General features: G+C 35.9%; 1 protein-coding gene across 1 annotated transcript in view; it reads left to right on the forward strand.

Annotated features, from left to right (window-relative positions):
• Positions 1-10,440: 10,440 nt before the first annotated feature.
• LOC100260845 (5'-3' exoribonuclease 3) overlaps positions 10,441-23,684 on the forward strand; it is a 36,878-nt gene continuing 23,634 nt past the window's right edge. The window contains exons 1-10 of the mRNA XM_002280200.5: positions 10,441-10,990; positions 14,114-14,216; positions 14,319-14,395; positions 15,273-15,464; positions 15,638-15,757; positions 15,884-15,946; positions 16,289-16,438; positions 16,559-16,723; positions 20,810-20,887; positions 21,012-21,098. Coding sequence (XP_002280236.2) covers positions 10,787-10,990; positions 14,114-14,216; positions 14,319-14,395; positions 15,273-15,464; positions 15,638-15,757; positions 15,884-15,946; positions 16,289-16,438; positions 16,559-16,723; positions 20,810-20,887; positions 21,012-21,098 — 1,239 coding nt within the window. The 5' untranslated portion in view covers positions 10,441-10,786. The remainder of the gene's footprint in view (positions 10,991-14,113; positions 14,217-14,318; positions 14,396-15,272; positions 15,465-15,637; positions 15,758-15,883; positions 15,947-16,288; positions 16,439-16,558; positions 16,724-20,809; positions 20,888-21,011; positions 21,099-23,684) is intronic.

Here is a 23,684-nt window from a genome sequence, read left to right on the forward strand (position 1 = left end):
ATGGTACAATGAAAGGCTTAGTACACTTGGAGTAGAAGGCCTCTAGTATAAGTTTCTAACAGTTCAACTTTTGTTAATTTCCTTCCACTTATGATTTGCCTAATAGTTCTCTTCTTGATATGTATGGAAGTTGCCAAGTTTGAAGAAGAAAAAATGAGAGCCCTTCATTTACACAATTTTTTTTTTTTGCCTTGTATTTAGAGAGGAAAGTGTGTACACGAAAACAAAGTAATGGTTGCTATTATTAAAGTGGGTTCAAGGCCTTTATCCTAGCCATCAGAATCTGATCTTGACCTTTTTGTTGCCACTCTAGATGGCTGTTACTTCATATGGTAGACAACATAAATAATTTAAATTTTGGGAAAACCATATTGGGATTCATACCCCCTTGTTCTTATACATGGCAAAAGAGTTCATGACCAATGGGACTAATGTGATTTTTGGTTTTACAATTGTTAATAAATATATATACACACACACAAATTTTTATTTTTCTCATTTTAATAAAAAAAAATAAAGGAATTTTGGAGACAAATATATTTTTAATACATTTTTATCATACATAAGATATTAAAATAAACATCTAATAAATAATTTAATTTTAATTATCTTATTTCCAAATTTGATTTAAGTATTAAAAATATAAAAATGATTATCATAAATTTTTTAATGAGTCTTTGTTCATATTTTTTTTTATTAATTAAACTTAATAGAAAAAAAAATTACAAATATTTTAAAAATCATACATATATCATCATTTCTTTTGTATCTTTTAGATATATCAATGTAAAATGTGTTTTCAAGTTCTATATATTATTAATTTATAATCAAATATTAGAAATAATATATATATATATATATATATATAATATAAAAGTAATAACTTGAATATGCGTATTATTTCTTGTTTTTTCTTTTTTTTTTTCCCTCAAAATTTCTTCCTTCGATTTATTTGTCAAAATTTCCACTGATATTTCCCGATATATCCTAGTATATTCGTAAAATCCAACTGCCAATATATCCATGAAAACTGATGTCTCATCCTTGGTTCTACTATCTTTTTGAGGTCATGCTTCCCATATCCCATGTTGTCCCCTGTTTTAGATCTGCAATTTGGTAATTCATATGAAATTGTTGATTTATCCTAGGTTATTGATTCATCTTCACACACAATTTCTCATCTAGACAGCTCCTGATCAATGAAACTAGTCAAAAGAAGGAACCTAGCTTTCCAAAAATAGAATAAACACATATATCAAATTTTTATAATTGTGTAATTGATATTTTATTAATATATATTTTTTTGGTCAGTTACTTTTATTTGATTTTGATTTTGATTTTGATTTTTTTTTTTCGACTTTTAGCTTTAATCAAATATCAATTGATTCATGAATAATAACATAATTCTTTAAATTATATATTATTTAATAGTTCATAACATTCAATTTTATTTTAATATATGATATTTTATAATAAAAAAAATTTTGGTGGATTATTTTTTATTTAATTTTAAGGTTATTGTAATTTTTTAACTCAACATTTATTGATTTATAGCCCACTACCTAAGTTTTAAATTAAAATTCTATAAAACATTTATCTATGATTATATTTGTATCATAGATAACTATTTAAATAAAAAAATTATTATTATGAAGTGATTTATATTTTTCCTCCTAATGTCTAAAAATGTGTTTTATTATATAATTGTGAATTCACATGTTAAAATATTATATGCAATTTCTCTTGCTATTATTTTCATTGATTATTAAACCATTTGATATTGTATTTTTTGTAGGTAAATCATGTCTGAATCTATTATTCCTGTGATTTGCTTTTGTAAAGGAAAAATGTTGAGGACAGAAACAGATGTAAAGTATATTGGGGATCTAGCTGTAATTGTGCCTTTGGATGTGCCTGTTGGTTCAACCTATGAACAGTTGTTATCTATGATATACTCGAGAACTGGCATTGACAAAAAACATTTTCAATTAGTCCTCAACTGTAGATATCCTTTGAAAAGGGAAAATAGGTTTCAACCTTGTCCAATATGGGATGATAATAGTTTATCTCAAATGTTGAAATTGGTTAACACATTTGGAATGGACGAAATTGAATTGTATATTGAACAAGTGCCAGTACAACCACGGGAGAGGGGGCAATTTTTGGGTAACTTCACACAATTATTACTTGGACAAAATGATAATGTTGAGGAATTTGAGTATGGTTATGGACCTAGTAGTGCCCCAGTTGCAATGACTTATGAGTGTAGAGCAGATGAAAATGAAGAAGAATGTGAATCCCAAGAAGGTGATGATCAAAGTGAGAGAGCAGAAGATGTTCAACATGGTGGCGATGGGGTGTTCGAATTTATTGATGAGGAAAACAATAATGTTAATGTTGTTTCATCTTTCTTAGCTCTTCACGAAGCAATGGAAAGTGAACAAGGGAGATATGTCTCCGTGGATGGGGAATGTCGTGATATGTCAAACAACCCAGATCCTGATGATCCAGTAGAGTATTCCCCTGTTCAGTATCACTCGGCACCATCATTGCAGTTTGAAAATGTAGAAAACATTGGTAACGCCGTTTCAAGTGACTGGACCCCATGGGGGAACACTAATATTGGAAACTCAGGTGGAGAGTTCATGGTTGGCCAAGTTTTTAATTCAAAAGCAGATTTATAACATGCTGCGAAGTTGTACTCTTTAAGTCAACACCAAGAGTACGTTGTTGTTTCGTCAACTACAAAGTTGTTGGTTCTAAGATGCAAGAAGGCTGAGCAATCACAATGTCCATGGAAACTTCGTGCTATGGTTGTAAAAGGTACAACTTCATTTGCAATCAATAAATACAATGGTCCCCACAAATGTATAAATCCTTGCTTGAATCGGGATCATCAACAATTAGATTCCAACTTGATTGCTGCTCATATCCAAGGAATGATTAAGGCACAATTCACATTGTCAGTGGCTGCTATTTAAGCAAGTATTGTGGAGAAATTCGGATACCAAATATCATACAAGAAGGCATCTAAAGCGAAGCTTAAAGCTCTTACAAACTTATTTGGTGATTTTTATAAGTCATATGCAGAGTTGCCACATTTTTTCATTGCCTTAGAGCAGGCAAATCCAGGATGTGTTGTAGTTTCAAAAACATTTCCTGGTATTATGGAGAATACAGAAATATTTCAACGAGTTTTTTGGACATTTCAGCCATCTATTGAAGGATTCAAGCATTGTCGGCCTGTACTCAGTATTGATGGTACACATTTGTATGGGAAGTATAAAGGCACTTTAATGATTGCTATGGGTTGTGATGGAAATAATCAGTTATTCCCATTGGCTTTTGCCCTAACAGAGGGTGAGAATGTTGATAGTTGGGGATGGTTTTTGGCATGTATTAGAACAAGAGTCACTAATAGGAGGAAACTTTGTGTTATATCAGATCGACATCCAGGCATTATGGCTGCAATGAGCAATGTTCATCTTGGTTGGTCTGAGCCATACGCATATCATAGGGTTTGTATGCGTCATCTTGCTAGCAATTTTATGACTCGATTCAAGGATAAAATATTGAAAAATCTGATGTGCAGAGCAGCCTTAGCAACCAAGATTGAAAATTTCAAAAAACATATGAACACAATTGGGAGGATTAATGCAGCCGCACAACAATGGTTGGAAGCAATTCCTTTTGAGAAATGGGCACTCTCTCATGACGGAGGTCGAAGGTATGACATCATGACTACAAACATGTCGGAGGTGTTCAATAGTGTGCTTAAAGGGGCTCGTAGCTTACCCGTAACTGTTTTGGTTCAATTGACATTTTTTCGGCTAAATAGTTACTTTGTTGTGAGAAGGGAACAAGGTGCTAATCGACTTGCTTCAAGTGAGGAATACACTCCATATGTTGATGCTAAGATGAAGGCAAATGTGGTTAAGGCGGGATCTCATGAGATTGTTTTATATGATCACATCCAAGGACAATTCCATGTGAAGAGTAATAGGGGTACTAAGAGTAGTTCAACTCGTGGTCGAACATATCGCGTCAACTTACAGGAGTATGCATGCACGTGTGGTAAAACACTCATATATGGATTCCCATGTAGTCATATTCTAGCAGCATGTCATTTTCGTTCAGTTGATTTTAGACCACTTGTTCAACACTACTACAGTACACAATCGTACTATAATACTTGGGCACCCTTGTTCCATCCCATTTTCAATGTATATGAGTGGCCTCCTTATGATGGCCCGATTATCATGCCTTCTGAGTCGATGAAACGTGCATCGAGTGGACGACCTAAATCAAGTCGTTTGCATAATGAAATGGATGTCAGAGAGGGCAAGACTTCTATTACGTGTGGGTTATGCAAACAAAGTGGCCACAATCGTCGTTCTTGTCAAAACAGTAATAGAGTTGATTAGACCTTGTGATGTGTGCATGTAATTTTCTTGGATATTGTGATGTAAGCTACTATGATACTACCTTTATTCAATTATTGGCTTTTGTTTGATTATAAATATTGATGTTATTTGCCTAATCATGTTATTTGTATTTGGAATAATGTCCATATTATAGGGGAAACTCTGTCAAAATTTTGAAATTTTCTATTAAAAATGTTAACAAAATGCTTCATTGTATTTGTATTTCTAATTTTATTTTAAACTAGTATGACTTGTTTATTGGTCATAAATGAATTGATCTACTTAAATTTATTAAATTGATATATACTTAATATATGGAAAACTCCATAAATTTTTAAAACTTTTCCAATAAAAATATTTTTATTTAAAAACAATAAGTATTGTTTATTTATCTTCACAATTTTGTTACAGATATGGAGTATAGAGGACATAGTTCTGATCCAGATACATTAGATACGTCTATTTTGGTTCTACAGGATAGACATAGGTCTCATTTAGTTGACTCTGGTCAGGTATGTATATGAAAACACATAATATCTCTTTAAAGAATGAAAAAAATTGCAGTTTATTATCTAAATGATTTATTTGTATTTTTACAGCTTGCTTCAGTCTTGACTTGTCGACAACATATATCTAGGTTTATGCGGGAGTGGGAGATGGATCCTCGTCTTCGACCTTATATTATTCGATCTGGATTTTATGGTGTATATCGTATTGGACACATTACACTAGATTGGGGATTGATCACTAGTCTAGTTGAGAGATGGCGTCCTGAGACACACACATTTCACTTACCTGTTGGGGAGATGACCATTACTTTACAGGATGTTGCTGTCATATTAGGTCTTCGTATTCATGGGCTTCCCATCACTGGCACATGTGATATAGATTGGTCATTGCTATGTTATGAACTTTTAGGGGTGACTCCCCCTACATCTGAGATTAGAGGATCAGCGATATTGACACGATGGCTATGTCACCAGTTCTCTCATCCACCAGTTGATTTAGATGATGCCACATTAGAGCAGTATGCACGGGCTTTCATATTAGGACTCATAGGTTCAGCGCTATTTACAGACAATAAGGGTACTCACATACATATGTGTTATCTCCCACTTCTTAGAGACTTGACTCAGACATCTATGTATAGTTGGGGTAGTGCAGTATTAGCACACCTATATAGGGAGTTGTGTCGAGCGAGTTTGGATGGTGCCACCGATATTGCTGGATGTGTGACACTATTACAGGTATAATTAATTATTCACATTAGATTGAAATTTCTAGTTTGAAGTTTATAATTTAAGTAAAATTTTAATGTTACATTTTTTTGCAGTTATGGTCTTGGGAGAGACTTCACCTGGGTCGACCACCAGCCCCTCCAGCAGCCCAGCATTTAGAGCATGATGCAGTCGATGATTTACCAGCTGAGCATTTAGAGCAGGGATTACAGGATGAGGCATTGTTACATGAGGGTTTACCAGCTGATCTGTTAGGATGTAGGTGGAGAGTACCTTTATCATGGGCTCAAAACCCATCACGTGTGTTGACATTTTATCGAGACCAATTAGATGCACAGACCCATGACCAGGTACATATAAGATCTAATGTGCTATTGTTAACCATATAAACGTTAACTTTATTAATTTCAAATGTTGATTTAAACAGGTTTTATGGGAGCCTTACATGGGAGACTTAGTTGCCCATCTTCCGGCGATATCTCTAGCAGACCAGGGGATTTGGAGGACGATGTCACCTCTTATCTGCTTTGACATTGTCGAGTGGCATCAATCGGAGCGAGTGTTGCCACAGTTTGGCCTCCAACAAGGGATACCTCCATCTTGTTCCATAGAGCAACACCTCCATTCCGTGGATAGGCGAGGACGGCATAAGTATGATTGGGAGGCATTTCATGCACAGTATATTACCTTATGGGCTAGTCGTGCGGAGCGTATTGTGACGGCACCACCTATGGTGGGTGCTATGCAGTTTCATGATCCATATATGGAGTGGTATCGACGTATTACACGACGTTTGATCACACCCCCTCTCCATAGAGATCAGATGAGGTATCATAATACAGCAGCAGCTACTCAGTTGTTGGTAAGATTTTTTTAAATTTATAAATGGTTTATTAAATTTTAATTAATTAAAAATCATCTTCGTCTGTTTAACTTTTTTTTTTTTTTTTAATAGATCACTGGTATGGTTGAGATTGCTAGTCGATCTGCTGGGCCTACTTCAGGTGCATTAGGCAACATTCATCGGATTGCTATTGATATTTTGCATGTTATTGGAGAGGACCATCGCATACATTTTGCTCGTCAGTCGCCTACATCATCATACCCATCTATGAGACCACCTCTGTCAGCCACTACAGTTAGGATGCAGCCTATTCGAGGCCGAGGGAGAGATAGTAGAAGAGATGGTGGGCGAGTTGGTCGACAGCCTCGACGATCTATGCATCCACCCGAGACCATGTTAGCACCATCCACATCATCTACCCCATTTGCACCTGAGGTTTCCACACTTCCCCCTTCACCCCTACCATCACCTTCACCTAGACCTTCTCCCTTAGAGCATGTCGTATCAGATACCACTCTACCATCACCTGTATTTCCTCACACATACGCCACTATACCTGATGTCACTACACCAGAGACTACCCCACTATCTACTAATCTACCATCACCTCTACCTTGTCTCGAGGAGACCACTACACCACATGTCACCTCACCATCATCACTTATATTTCCTCTCCTCGAGCCCACTATATCAGATGTTATTGCACCAGCTACCACTACAGTAGATGTCATTCTTCTATCTCCTATATCACATCTCCTAGATGCTACCATATCAGATATCACTGTACCTGAGGTCGCCCCACCATCTACCACTTTACCATCACCTACACCTCTTCCCATAGAGACTACCATGCATCATACCCTTACACATGTTACACAGTTAGATATATGTCCACCTAGGAGACGTCGTGGTCCACGTAGACGTCGAGTCTTGCCTCCATCAGCTCCATCTCAACCTATACATACCGAGACATGGCAGATTGCACAGATAGATTCCACAGAGATGTCTCTTTATCATAGGCGTCCGCAGAGAAAGAGGAAGACCCCATCATGTGGCACTCATTGAGGACTGGTTTTTAGTTTTTGTGTTTATTTTCATTTGCATTATGTTGTTAACTTTTTTATTTATTTATTATTATGAACAAATTATTATATATTTAAATGAAAATATGATCAATTTTAAACTTAAATTGAACTTATATATATATATAGCAATTCGACAATCTAAAAATTTGTAACTAATTAGTTACAACAACACTATATCAATATAGAAAAAATAATGCATTAAAACTAATTTACAATCTTAACCTCCAATCAAAATAATTCTTAAAAGATTGAACATTTGCATGATTTAAAATTTGAACTTAAAAAAATTGGTTTTAGGTTTAAATTTAAAGCTATGATCACCAACTACTATTTTGACTATTTAAAAAAAAAATTAATTTGATGATGTAAATACTATCAAAAATCATAATTACCAATTACAGTTTTATGATGTAAATACCCTCATGAATAAGACACACATCACATTGAAAATTATTTTAAGAATAAAATTAATTTATGAATTTTTTGTTTTAAAGAAATCATTTTTGTCCAAAACTCCCGTTAAAACCCAATAAGGAACATTTTTCTTATTCTCAATGAATTTACAAAAATGTTCTAAAAGCATTTTCATTTATTTACCAAAACAGTTAAACTAAACGGTGAATTGATTGAAAAAACATAGGTATTTTCTTTCTACAATTCTATATTTTAAGAAGTGGAAAAACAAATTCTATTAGGTTGACATTTTAGGTTTAAAATTTTAAGCCTTTCCATTCCATTCCATTTTGATCCCATTTTGAAAGGAAAAAATTGGAGAAAATAAAATTATTTTTGTTGTATTTAAGTAATTTTCCAATTATTTACCCACTTGAAGTCATATTATGTTTTGTACAAATGCATAATTGGCTTTAATTTTTGTACAAAGTTACAAAATAATATAATATTCTTCGTTATGAGGGCATAAAATAGTATATTTTTAACTAATTATATTTATATTGAGTATAATGTCAAATATTTTAATAAAACTAAACCAAAATATTTTTATATCAAATTAAAGACATCAATTATTTAATTTCATATATTATTATTCTTTAAATAATGAGATCAATTAAAGTTAAATATTTTTATTAAACCACTCACATATTTTTAGTCAATCTAAAATCAAAATAATATAATATTTTTATTTAAATAAATTAAAGTTAAATATTTTTATTAAATCACTCACATATTTTTAGTCTATCTAAAATCAAAATAATATAATATTTTTATTTAAATATTTTTATATCAAATTAAAGACATCAATTATTTAATTTCATATATTATTATTCTTTAAATAATGAGATTAAAGTTAAATATTTTTATTAAACCACTCACATATTTTTAGTCAATCTAAAATCAAAATAATATAATATTTTTATTTAAATATTTTTATATCAAATTAAAGACATCAATTATTTAATTTCATATATTATTATTCTTTAAATAATGAGATTAATTAAAGTTAAATATTTTTGTTAAACCACTCACATATTTTTAGTCAATCTAAAATCAAAATAATATAATATTTTTATTTAAATATTTTTATATCAAATTAAAGACATCAATTATTTAATTTCATATATTATTATTCTTTAAATAATGAGATCAATTAAAGTTAAATATTTTTGTTAAACCACTCACATATTTTTAGTCAATCTAAAATCAAAATAATATAATATTTTTATTTAAATAAATTAAAGTTAAATATTTTTATTAAATCACTCACATATTTTTAGTCAATCTAAAATCAAAATAATATAATATTTTTATTTAAATATTTTTATATCAAATTAAAGACATCAATTATTTAATTTCATATATTATTATTCTTTAAATAATGAGATCAATTAAAGTTAAATATTTTTGTTAAACCACTCACATATTTTTAGTCAATCTAAAATCAAAATAATATAATATTTTTATTTAAATATTTTTATATCAAATTAAAGACATCAATTATTTAATTTCATATATTATTATTCTTTAAATAATGATCAATTAAAGTTAAATATTTTTGTTAAACCACTCACATATTTTTAGTCAATCTAAAATCAAAATAATATAATATTTTTATTTAAATAAATTAAAGTTAAATATTTTTATTAAATCACTCACATATTTTTAGTCTATCTAAAATCAAAATAATATAATATTTTTATTTAAATATTTTTATATCAAATTAAAGACATCAATTATTTAATTTCATATATTATTATTCTTTAAATAATGAGATCAATTAAAGTTAAATATTTTTATTAAACCACTCACATATTTTTAGTCAATCTAAAATCAAAATAATATAATATTTTTATTTAAATAAATTAAAGTTAAATATTTTTATTTAAATAAATTAAAGTTAAATATTTTTATTAAATCACTCACATATTTTTCGTCTATTTAAAATCAAAATAATATAATAATTTTATTTAAATAAATTAAAGTTAAATATTTTAAATCAAGTAATATAATTATTTATATATATAAATTTAAAGTTGATGCCGTAGTTGGTAACTACGGCTTTGACTGTTTTTAAAATAGTCAAAGCCGTAGTCACCAACTACGATTTTAGAATTAAAGTTAAAATCGTAGTTGGTAACTACGACTTTGACTTTTTTTAAAACAGTCAAAGCCGTAGTCACCAACCACGGTTTTAATTTTAAAAAAGTTAAAACCGTGGTTGGTGATTACGGTTTTGAATGTTTTAAAGAATTAAAACCGTAGTTATCAACTACGGTTTTATGATGTGGCACAAACGCACTAGATTGGACATTATTTTCACATTAGGTTTACTTTATGGATTTTTTTTTTGAAGTGTAGCATTTTGGGTCAAAGCTCCCCTTTTCGTCTATACTTCATTTGATCTTCCCGAATAAATAATGGCCAAATAGGAGAAACCGACCCACAATAAATTTCTGTCTTGAAAAGACACAAACACCCGCGTAATGTCCGAAAGGATTTCTATTGCTCTTCGTAGCAATTTTTTAGAAAACCGAGGGTATCATTGTCCCATGAGTTAAGTTGCGATTCGCAACTCGCAAGCCCTAGTTTGACATCGCGGGCCAGATTACTCACTCTCGAAACCGGGTTCCTTCCTTTTTTCTCCGTCTCGACCTAGTTTCAGATTGGGTTAGGGTTTCGTTGTTTATCTGTTGCTCGTAGGTCTTACATCCGTGAACTTGGCGGCTTAAGGGATCAGCCATGGGAGTACCAGCGTTCTACCGGTGGCTGGCCGAGAAGTATCCGCTGGTGGTGGTGGATGTGATCGAAGAAGAACCAGTCGAAATAGATGGCATTTCGATTCCTGTCGACACCAGTAAACCTAACCCTAACAACATCGAATACGACAATCTATACCTGGACATGAATGGGATTATTCACCCCTGCTTTCATCCTGAAGACCGGGTATGATTCTATCCCGTTCGAATTGAATTTTCTCTACATCTTGCTAGTCTAGGGTCTGAAAAACTTGTGAAAAGAAACTAAATCTGCTGCTTGGAACAAAGAACTAAAAAAACCACGGCTTACTATATTAGGTGTTTTTTTTTTTTTGCACACAGAATACCTAGCAAGCTGTAAAAATATGTTAATTTTAATTTAATTTAAATTTTCCTCTCAGTTTTTTCATATATGAGGTGGATGTAATTTATAAAAGCTTTAAGGAACTGTTAAAAGCGTCTTTTTTTTTTTTGAACAGGGTTTGGAAATTTGAAATTGTCGGTAATGTTTTGCCGTAGCTCCTAATCACCCCTGGGAAAATAAGCATTCAAGGAACATTTGTAGGTTTTTTGATTTGCAATATATTTAGAGTGATTTCCCAATGCGAGGCATGACGATATTGTGATTATATATTGTGTGACTTGTGTCCATTGTGATGTTGCCTTCTCCCTTTCCCTGCTTCAAGAATTAGTTGCTATGGAATTCCTGAATGTGTGAGATACACACATGTTTCCTTCACTCTCCTTTTCCTTCTTTTTATTTTATTTTTATTTTTATTTTTAATCTTGAGTTTGTTCCTTCTAACTTTGTCTACAAATTCCAGCCAAACTCTTTCCTTGTTTGTACACCATATCATGTATAAAGCCTCCAGCAATTTTGCTGGATATGAGTTACATCAACAATTAAAATGTTTTTTTGTATGTATTTTGGGATTGGATTAGATTGTACGTTGGGGATGGTTTTATGTTGCTGTTAGATTTTGTGGACTGGTTAGGCTCTTCATAGGGCGCAGTTGCTTGTTTTTGTGTATTCAGACCTTCTAGTTTTTGGTTGCTTTGTATACATTGATTATACTTTTTATTCTTAATATAATCTCCATTTACCTATCAAATATGTGCGTATATATGTATATATATGCTAATGTTTATATCACCTTGCTTGGTTCTAACCACAACTGCCATGCTTGGTCCTAAGAATGTTTCTGATGTAAGGTGGTTGAGCAATCACCACATTCTTGCATTGAGTATGCTGAACTACTTTTTCCTATAAGGATAAAGTGGCCTTATTGGTGGTTCTGTGGAATGATATTCAACCCTGATATAATCAAGAAGAACTATATTTGGCAGTTTTAAGGATCACTGGGAGGAAAAAGAATATGGGTTAATGTGAAGCAGAATCCAGGTGTTTAAAACTTTAAATTTTGATTATATGAGGCACTGGGTGAGTCTAGATCTTTGTTATTATAGTTTCTATACACACTCCGATTGTCTAGGTTTAGATCTCAAGTATGCATCTCCTATGTTTTGGAGTGTCTGTCTTGATGATTGTGTTATTTCTTGGTGGGATAAAAATTCTAACATTTTATACTTGAAATAAACACATATCATTGGAGATTATGTGTTTGTAGGATATTGAATTGGTTTTCTTCTTTCCTTTTTCCTGTTTTCCTTTTTGGTTCTTTCTTGGATTTTGAATCGGGGGTTGCCTTTGGATGACAATTTTTCAAATGGTTTGGACACAATACCAGCCAAATTCATGCTTGTAGCAGTTGGGGGCCCAATAATTGGATGTTCTGAGATTAAAATTGGGGATGGAACATGATCTGCTCATATAGGGAAGGAAGTGTAATTTTCAACTAGAGAACCTTGAGCATCTTTCTCACATGTGCTTGTCTTCCCTTGGTCTAGTGACTGAGAACCCTGAGAAAAGTGATATTTTTGTGGGTTGTCTTTGGGAAGAATTTTAAATACCAGCTTGTACTCTGTGTGCCCATTCCAAGTGTTTTTAATATCTGCTTCTTTTGCCTATCACAAAAAAAAAAAAAGAAAAAAAAAGAAGGAATTTTAAATACCAGCTTATGAAGTGGTGGATGGCAAGCTTCTTGAAATAGCTGTTTCGTTGTATTAACCACGGGGCAGTGTTATGTACCTTGGCATCAAGGTGTAGGAGGAATGCCGAATGTTTGGGAGAAAGGCAGTATTCTCAAAATTTGGGTTGTGTGATAGAAGAGTGATTCTGCAGGGCTGTGCTTTAGTATGATGTCAGAGTCCTATAAATGCTTGGTTGACTTTGTAAAAGAGATATCTCTTTGGATGGAATGGTTTGAGGTCTTAGTAACATTTTTTTTTGTTGTCATGATATTTCCATTGAAGATTTTTTTTCTAAAACCTGATTTATGTTTTGGTGATGTTCTGTTGAAGATTTTTTGTTCTGAGCTTTCGATGATTGCTGGGAAAGAAATGCACAGTCCATCATTCACAGGTTTGTTGCATGATTGCAAATTAGAACCCACTGACATCCCTTTTAATAGGCTTTATTTGGTGAAGGTTGTGATAGAAGGGGAGGATAGGTTTGGCTGGAATGATAGAAATGGTTTTGTTCTTTTGAATATCAGAGGAGTGGGTGATCTGTTTTTTCCAGTTCATAAACATGGGGCTTGTTTTTGCAGCATGATTTTTTCTGGATGTGTTGTTGCGTTCTGGGTCAAGATTGTAACGATCAATCACTTGATTAGTAGGGTGGATGGTAGCAGATAAAATTTTTTATGCTTGAGATTTTTATATGGTTGGTGCTCCCAAGGCCTGGTTCAGACTGCAAGGAGTTGGGGTGGAAACAGAAAGGTTGTCTCAGTTCTAGTCAGTGTAAAAAAAGAGTTCTCTATCAAAAAATAAACAAAGTAAGAAAGTTAGTTCACACCTATTGCATTCATTTTTCCTGTGGCTTGAGTGAGTTTGATTTTCCCACTTGTTGGTTTGCATCTGTTCATGTGTTTCTTGGTCCTTTTATTTTTGTTGTTGTTGTGGTGGTGGTGGGGCGTTCCTTTGCTCTTGTTGGTTTTGTTAGTCTGGCACAGCTTCTCTTTGCTTGATGCTGTGATGCATTTGAATGAAAAAATAGTCTGTTTGTTAGTCTCAGAAGATGGATTGCCATCTGTGAAGCCTTCAGGGCTTGTCATCTTACTTGAGATTATGAATATTTTCTTATCCTTCTAATCAGAAAAAAGACAGTCTTATTCTTGAGTAAGCATATCATTATTTTTTATTTAAATTTTTGGAAAGAGATTTGAATGGTTGGTTTCATTGTATGCAGCCTTCTCCAACAACTTTTGATGAAGTATTTCAGTGCATGTTTGACTACATCGATAGACTTTTTGTGATGGTACGACCCCGAAAGCTTCTGTACATGGCTATTGGTGAGTATGAAGATAAAATATTTCTTTGGTACCATTATGTAAAAGATGGCAAAATATCATATGCATTTTGTGTGATACTGATTATTTGGAAATAACTGATAGATGGTGTTGCTCCAAGGGCTAAAATGAATCAACAACGCTCTAGGCGTTTCAGAGCAGCCAAAGATGCAGCTGATGCGGTGAGTGCTGTGTGTATATGCTAGTTAGGCATTCTGCTATATGCATGGAAAGTTCAGAACCTATTAACCTAGTTAAACTAGTAGTTGTATATTATAGGAAGAAAGTTTGTTTACCAAAAAATATTGGTCAGAGAATGATGACTTATGTATTTATTTTAGAGATAACCTAGTTTAAAGATGCTGATATCCTGTTAAAAAAAATGCAGATAAGAATATAGCAGGCTCCCATTTACATTCTCACCCCATAGTAAATACAAGTTCATACAAAATGACAGGTTTATGTCTTTATACAGTGTATATAGTAATCATGGAAGACATTTGTAAATGGACACATCTCTTTACTGATTTATAACTAATGAAAAAGGATGCATGACTATATAACAAGGCATTTGCAATTCCAAATATACATATTTAATTTTCTCTGTGTGAGGGGTGGGTTTGTGTATGAAATATAACAAGAACACCTGGAGCTCAATAATCCAATGACTCTCATCTTATCTTTGTTTTTTTGATAAGTTACCATCATCTAATCTTTATTGTCTCTCTTGTCAATTATTCCAATGGGTTGGTGAATGTGCTATCAGATGGGGGAAGAATCCTTATGACCTGCTAGCTGAAGTTCCTTTCATCTTGGAACCTTTACGTGATTATCTGTCCAAAAATTATAAATTGAGAGTAAAACAGTCTTTTAACAATCCGGGATTGCCAGGATATGATCCCTGCCTTTATTCTCTTTCTCTAGAATGCCTTCTGGTTCTGCTTTCCCGTTCGTGTTGTTGCTATAACCATAACTGCTGCTGTCCAAAAAAATGAAAGTACTATCAAAAAGAGAAAAAAATCGTGCCAGTTTGCTGATCTGCCACCTTTTCTTTTATAGGCAGCTGAAGAAGAACGGTTACGTGAAGAATTTGAGAAGGAGGGCAGAAAGCTTCCTCCAAAACAACAGTCCCAAGTTTGTGATTCTAATGTTATCACTCCTGGAACTGAATTTATGGGTGTCCTGTCAGTTGCATTGCAGTACTATATTCATCTTAGACTAAACAATGATCCTGGATGGAAATCTATTAAGGTACGTTGTCAAGTTCCTGTGCATTTCTCTCTACTTGTTTTTTTTTTTTTTTTTTCTGCTTTTATTTTTCTTCCACTAAAAATGCCTTTGCAACTTTAATGCTGTCGTATCAATGGTGGATATCAATAAAGAAGATTTTTCTAACTTTTCCTCATCTTTCCATTCTTTTGAAGGTCATCCTTTCTGATGCAAATGTTCCTGGTGAAGGGGAACACAAAATAATGTCATATATTCGTCTTCAAAGAAATCTTCCTGGTTTTGATCCAAATACACGGCATTGTTTGTATGGATTGGTAATATTTTATACTTATAACATTAATATAAATCTCTAAAAGTTAAATTGATCTCCATTTACTGTTAGGGCATGGCCTCAACGTCTGATTAATGGTTTCTACTTTGTTGTTGATGCCATACAACAGGATGCAGATCTAATCATGTTGGCTTTAGCTACACATGAAGTTCATTTTTCAATCCTAAGAGAGGTTTGTATTTTACTATATGCAGAAGTTTTGCTTGTTTTTTGAGAATAGTTTTTTTTATAATTTTGGGTTCTTTGGTGCTGGATGATTTTATCAAAATTTGACTAATGATTGGGAGAATTATTTATTATAAAAGAGAGTAAAGGAAACTGCTGGGATGAATATTTTCTCCTCTAATTTCTTTTTCTTCATCTCATGATTGTTTATTCAGTTTATCAGATTCTGTTTCTTTGGAACAAAGGCAATATTGTAGGGTTTACTTTTCAGCATTCGCAAATTTTTTTTTATAATTCTTTCCATTGACAACTAGTGACAGATGATCTGCTTCTAAATTATACCTTTCAGATTGTGTTCACTCCTGGACAACAAGATAAATGTTTCATGTGCGGTCAAATGGGTCATTTAGCAGCTGATTGTGAAGGAAAGGCAAAGAGAAAGGCAGGGGAGTTTGATGAGAAAGGACAGTCTGCTAGTGTGGTCAAAAAGCCATACCAGGTTAGTGTAGCTTCCTAATTTCATAAAATTTAGGTGGTGGTAATATCTTTTGCGCATGCGGACACAATGTTGTTAGCTCTTTTTGGCTTTTGTTCTTTGACTTGCACTGGTCTTTTGCAGTTTCTCAACATTTGGACTCTCAGAGAGTATTTGGAATATGAAATGAGAATCCCTAATCTTCCATTTGAGATTGATTTTGAACACATTGTGGATGACTTTATCTTCATGTGTTTCTTTGTTGGCAATGATTTTTTGCCACATATGCCCACATTGGAGATCCGTGAGGTATGTTAAGAGATTGTCTTTATTTAGATGCACTTATTTTTATGAAATAGAATGGTGTTGGCGTTTTCTTTCAACTAGCAAAGACATATGTTGTGCAAATGTTAGTATTAAAAGAAAGCTATGTTACTAATAAGAATCTTTGTAATTTCCATGAAAGACATTCATGTATATCAATTAACAGCTACATATTAGTTCTTAATTCTCAAAAATCAAAGCATGGGACCCATAAGAAGTTGCATTTAGACAAGGGAGAATAACCTCAACTATGAGGAGGTTTGCTCAGGTTGTAGATGAGCTAGGTCTCGTGGATTTACAGTTGCAAGGGGGATCTTTCACTTGGAGTGGGGGCCTTAATAACCAGTCAAGGGCTAGGTTAGATAGATTTCTGGTAATTCCCTGCTGGCTTGACCAGTTCAGTAGGGTAGTTCAGAGAAGGTTACCTAGGCCGACCTCGGATCACTTTCCAGTTTTACTTGAGGGGGGTGGCCTAAGGAGAGGGCCCACCCCTTTCAGATTCGAAAATATGTGGCTCAAAGTCGAGGGGTTTAAAGATCTAATCCGTAGTTGGTGGGAGGGGATGGTGGTTAGAGGCAGCGCTAACTTTAGATTGACTGCAAAACTGAAGGAGTTGAAATAAAAATTAAATGTTTGGAATAGGGAGGTGTTCGGGTGTCTGGAATGCAATAAGGTTGCAGCTCTCCAACAAGTGGAGTATTGGGATTGGATGGACGGTGAGAGAAGTTTGACAGAGGAGGAATTAGCTGGTAAAAAGGAAGTCAAGGAGGGGTATGCTAAGTGGTAGAATTAGAAGAAACCCATTGGAGACAGGCTTCAAGGGAGTTATGGTTAAAGGAAGGGGATAGAAACATGAGCTACTTCCACAGTATGGCATCCGCCCATAGAAGAACCAATTACATGGACAGAATCAAGATAAATGGGGTGAGGCTGTCAGGGGAGCAAGAAGTTAGGGAAGGGGTAGCGAATGCCTATCAGCAGTTGCTTTCAGAAAGCTCGGATTGGAAGGCGGACATTGGAAGGCTGCAATTAAACCAAATCAGTCTTCAAGAAGCGGGGATGCTGGAGCTCCCTTTCTCTGAGGCTGAGGTTCAGGTTGCTTTGATGGATATGAACAGGGATAAAGCCCCAGGACCAGATGGTTTCACTTTGGCTTTCTGGCAAAGTTGCGGGGACTTTGCGAAGGAGGAGATATTGGATATGTTTAAGGAGTTCTATGAGCAGAATGTTTTCCTCAAAAGTCTCAACAACACCTTTTTGGTGCTGTTACCAAAGAAAGGAGGGGCCGAGGATCTAGGGGACTTTAGACCCATCAGCCTTTTGGGAGGGCTGTATAAGCTATTGACTTAGGTGCTGGCCAATAGACTAAAAAAAGTGATAGGAAAAGTGGTTTCCCTTGATCAGAACGCGTTTGTCATGGGAAGACAAATTTTAGATGCTTCTCTAATAGCAAATGAGGTGATTGATGCATGACAAAAAAGGGGTGAGAAAGGGCTAATCTATAAGTTGGACATTGAGAAGGCGTATGATGACATTAATTGACAGTTCCTAATGAAGGTTATGCAAAAAATGGGGTTTGGTCCAAAGTGGTTGAGTTGGATGTGGTGGTGTATTTCCACAGCTAAGTACTCAGTCATGGTGAACGGAGTCCTAGCTGGTTTCTTCTCAAGCTCGAAGGGGCTGCGCCAAGGGGACCTCATTTCCCCCTATCTGTTTGTCATGGGAATGGAAGTGTTGAATGTTTTAATTAGAAGGGCTATGGAAGGGGGATTTATTTTGAGGTGTAACATTCAGCGTGGTAGAGGGCGGGTTGTCCACATTTCACACTTGCTTTTTGCCGATGACACAATCGTGTTTTGTGAGGCAAAAAAGGAGCATTTAACGCATTTGAGTTGGATTCTGTTTTGCTTTGAAGCCACATCAGGGTTAAGAATTAATTTGGCAAAAAGCGAGATCATTGTGATAGGGGAGGTGGAAGAGGTGGACGAGATGACAGTGGAGCTAGGGTGTAGGGTGGGGCAGCTGCCTGCAGTCTACTTGGGGCTGCCACTGGGGGCGCCAAATAAGGCCGTTTCTGGATGGGATGGGGTAGAAGAGAAAGTGAGGAGGAGACTTGCCCTTTGGAAAAGACAATATATTTCAAAGGGTGGGAGAATCACTCTTATTAAGAGCATAATGGCAAGCATGCCAGTGTATCAAATGTCCCTTTTTTGCATGCCCAAATCGGTGGCAATTAGGTTAGAAAAACTGCAAAGAGATTTTTTGTGGGGAAGGGGAAATCTGGAAAGGAAAGCTCACCTTGTCAACTGGGAGGTGGTTTGTGGGGATAAGGAGAAAGGGAGGGGCTTGGAATAAGGAAGCTAACCCTTTTGAACAAAGCTTTACTTGACAAATGGATTTAGAGATTTGCTTGTGATAAGGAGGCTCTTTGGAAGCAAGTGCTTATGGCGAAGCATGGACATGAGGATTTCGGTTGGAGGACAAGAAAGGCTGTGGGTGCGTTTGGAGTGGGGGTTTAGAAGGAGATTTTGAAGGAAGCTGGATGGTGTTGGGAAAAATTAGCGTTTAAAGTGGGGAAAGGCAATAAAATTAGGTTCTGGACTGATCTTTGGTGTGGGGATACAGTGCTGTCCCAAAGATTCCCGCACCTCTTCACTTTGACAGCTCATAGGAATGCGACAATAGAAGAAATGTGAGACCAGAATTTTGGAGAAGGAGGATGGAATTTGAGTTTCATTAGGGATTTTAATGATTGGGAATTGGATATAGTGGGCAACTTGCTTCGTGAGTTGAGGGGTCACAGGATAACTTTGGAGGAAGATTCGGTTCTTTGGAAGGAAGGAGGAAAGGGGTAGTTTAGAGTAAAGGAAGTTTACAGCCTGTTGGATAGGCCTTTGACGGTTGTTTTTCCGAAAAATAAAATTTGGGTGGAGATAGTTCCAACTAAAATTGTGTTCTTTGTGTGGGAAACCACTTGGGGGAAGATTATGACTCTTGATAGACTCCAGAAGAGAGGGTGGCAGCTCCCCAATCGCTGTTTTTTGCGTGCTTGTGAAGAGAAAAATGTAAATCACATTCTCATTCATTGTACAGTGGCCAGAGTGCTGTGAGATTTAGTTTTGGGTTTGTTTGGGGTTCAGTGGGCATTTCCTGAAACTGTAAAGGAGGTTTATTTAGTTAGAGGGGTTCCTTTGTGGGGGAAAAAAGGAAAAAACTTTGGAATTCCATTCCGTTATTTTTTGGACGGTTTGGAAGGAAAGGAATAGACTAGCTTTTAAGAGAGGGGGGGGGGGGAGTTAGCAATTCAGAGACTTAAATATTCTTTTGTTTGTAACATATGGGGTTGGGCTAAATTGTATATTGGTGAGGAGCCGTATTCCCTTATAGGCTTTCTGGAGTGGTTAGCCTCCAGATAAGGGGTGGTGGGTTTTTTGCTTGTGAGGCTTTAGTAGCCTTGTATATCCCCTGTATACTTTGTGGCTAGTTTGCCTCTTTTTAATGAATTCTGTGCTTACTTATAAAAAAAAAATAAAATAAGAAGTTGCATTTAAGTTAGAACCCAGTACTTCTGAAACTGAAATCATAATTAAAAATGTAAGGAGATTCAAAGAAGACAATCATATTGATGTATAAATGTTCTTGATCTTTTATAGTATTGACTCAATGCGAACTCTATCAAGTTTCAAATCATGAAGGAATATAGCAGACTTAACACTTGAGCCCTGGCTCATGTAGTAAAGGGTTGGGGAGGGTTTGTGGGAAGTTTCACGTTCAACTTCCAATAAGGACAAAATTTACCTATAAAAAGAAAGGCTATTCAACCTTTTAAATAAGATGTTCATATGCAGTCTAAATTTGGATATCCATCAAAAAAAAAAAAAATGCAGTCTAAATTTGGATGTATTGATATGGATATTATAATGCTGCATGTATAACATTAGAAACTATGTGACATTTTTTTTCTTTGTGACAGTTAAAATTCTCTTTGGCTTGGGTATTCTGAATTGTCCATGCATGTTAAGGGTTGCATACCTTCTTTGCTTTCGATTCTTTACATGGACTGGCTTTCAGGGTGCAATTAATTTGCTGATGGCAGTATACAAGAAGGAACTCAGGGCAATGGGTGGTTATTTGACTGACTCAAGCAAGGTATGCACTTGTCACCTGTGTTATTTGCTACATGGATCTAGTTGCCATATTGCATTTTGCTTCAGTTTTTCATTTGCTGTAGAATTTTTCTTATTTTCTGTTTCATTTTCTTTTCATTTCTCAGCCAAATTTAAGCAATGTGGAGCATTTCATTCAGGCTGTAGGCTCCTATGAAGATAAAATATTCCAGAAAAGAGCTCGATTACATCAGGTTTGCTTTGTTGTCAGGTTGACAAGTTCTTTCCAAAGTGTTAATGTTCACTTCAAGGATGAAAATATAGGTTTTGATGGATATATTGGTAATATGAAGTCAAAATAGATATTTTAACACAAAATATCGATTAGACAAAAATTATAAAATATATTGGAAATATTAGGAAAAATTCTTAGAAATGGTTTAAGAAGTCAAAATAGATATTTTGAAGTTGTTTTGTTGGAAAAATTGATATATATATGTGTGTGTGTGTGTATGTATGTATTGATCCAAGATAACAAGTTGCACAATGACAAGTTGCACAAAATTCTTAGTAGACTTTCTGAAAACACAGTTTATCCTCCAAGCAGCTCCTGTTTTAATAACTGTAAATATTTTGCCACTCTAAGCAGGTTGTTTCATTCTCTTGTGGCCATGATTTGATTGGATTGTTTTACAAAATGATAATCATAGTAATAATAAGTTAGTTGAATGTAAAGGATAAAGGTAGATCAAATAGCAGTGGCTTTTGACTTATTCTTTATATTTTACCAGATTGCAATTGGCACAGATGATGTTTATAAGACTGGATATGGTGATGGTGTTAATCATTGCAGTGAACCCACTGGTAATCCTAACAACTTACTAGCTAAGTCTTAAGCTTATGTTGAAGATGAGTCTAAGGGGAGGAAGAAGTCGGTTTGTGGTGGAGTCTAAGTTGTTTGAGATTGAGGTTGAGGAGTCGGGTGGAAAGTTGAAAGGATGCATATGGGAGAGAAGTAGGGGCTTTGAGTCTTGGATTAGATTTGGGGAGGCTAGCCTTCGTTGTCTTTTGGAAGGCGTTGAAACCTGTTGTAGAGAGGTGGATGATCAAAGATGGGCTATTGAATGGTTGGAGGGAAACAAAAAGTTTAGAATGGAGCGACGGTTGAACAAGGCAGGGAGGTTCATCCTATGCTCTGTCCGAGATATGGAAGCAAAAAGATACAGCATTATCTTCCCTGAAGGGAAGGGTCAGGCCAGTGGATGGAACTCTTTGGCTGTGAGGTTGAGAGGTCTTGGAGTGACACCGACAGAAGGATTAAAGATCACCAATGTGCTAGAGGTTCCGTTGAAGCCGAAGGGAGTCCTGAAGGTTCAGTGGAAGGAAAAGGGGGTGGAAATGAAGTCTTTTGCAGAAGCTGTTAAATCAACACCAAGAAGGGCGGGTGAGTCAGTGTGGTTAGAGGTAGGGGAAAAAGAGGTGCGTGGTAGACTAGAGCATCTGAAACATTGTCTAATAGGGAGGTGGGGTTCTATCTCAGTTCCACTACCTGAGTTGGATTTCGTTAGGAATTGGACTCGCTAGAATTGGGAGGTTAAGGGGAAGTTGTCGATTGCCGTGTTGGGCAGGGGTATTATGTTATCGAATTCGAGCAGGCTCAAGAGGCTGAGCGTGTTTTGGCCAGAGGCAAAAGAAGCATTAAGGAAAATTGGCTTATCCTGGACAAATGGAATCCGGAGGTGGGGTGCTCCTTAAAGAACTCCATTGCCGTAGAGACATGGGTTAGGGTGGTCGGGCTCCCACTCCATCTCTGGAGTCTTGAGGTGTTTAAAAGTATTGGAGATGGGTGCGGAGGATTTATAGCAGTGGATGAAGGAACCAAATCCATGTTTGAGATGCAATGGGCGAGGATTTTGGTGAAGCGTGTGGATTGGGAGGTACCTAGCTCTGTTCATATAGTTTTGGGGACGGGGTGCTTTGCCTTCATCTATGGTGGGAATCTGCACCTTGGTTCTCGCAGGTGGTACCGGCGGGAAGCTCCTCCGGGAAGGGCGGGTGAAGAAGTTGATGGGTCTCATCGGGTGGCTTGCTGTGGGAGTCAAAGGAAGGGGGTGGAGCAGTTGGGGTTGCAGGTGGAGGTACAAGACGTGGCGCATAATGGAGGAAAAACTCTCTTTCCCTCTGTTGAGGCCTCTGTAGAAGGGACTGATGAGAGGAGATGGGCTAGTGGTCCAGCCGACCTAGTGGGAGGGGGTAGGGAGTCCTCTCCCATCAGCTTGGTCAACTGTGGAAGTGGGCTGGCAGGCCCAAGCAGGAGCTCTGGCCCTTCAGCTTTAAGCTGTGGGGAAGCCTAAGACTTTTGTCTTGAAAGCCGGATGGTTTTGGGCCGGGATCCAAGGCCCAATCCCCTTTCCTTAAGAGAGGGGGTGTCGGGTGAGGCATGTGGGCCTGTTCAAGCTGGTGCTTTGAAAGATGGGGCCTTTTATGGAAACGAGAACCCATCCTCGCTTCCTAGGGCTCGGTTTCTACAGTCGCTTCCCATTTCCAGGGGCGCAAGTCAAGACGCAAGAGGAGAAGTCGATCCCCTCGTCGGGCTGCCGCGTGACTCGATGACGCGAGTTTCCTCTCGGATGATGGATCGGGGGTTCCTGACTGACGAAGCTTTATGCGAAGAGGCCTCTAGGTACGTCGATCTCTGTCATATTCCTATGGGGGGTCGGGATCTCTCTTCTCCTTCTCCTTCTTCTTTTGGACGGGTGACATTGAATGAGGGGACCATCGGTGTTTTGGTTTCTGAGGTCAACGAAGAGGAGCAGACTCCGTTGAGTATCATTTTGGCT

The sequence above is a fragment of the Vitis vinifera genome, chromosome 18 (assembly GCF_030704535.1).
Source record: "Vitis vinifera cultivar Pinot Noir 40024 chromosome 18, ASM3070453v1".
Classification (NCBI taxonomy): Eukaryota; Viridiplantae; Streptophyta; class Magnoliopsida; order Vitales; family Vitaceae; genus Vitis; species Vitis vinifera.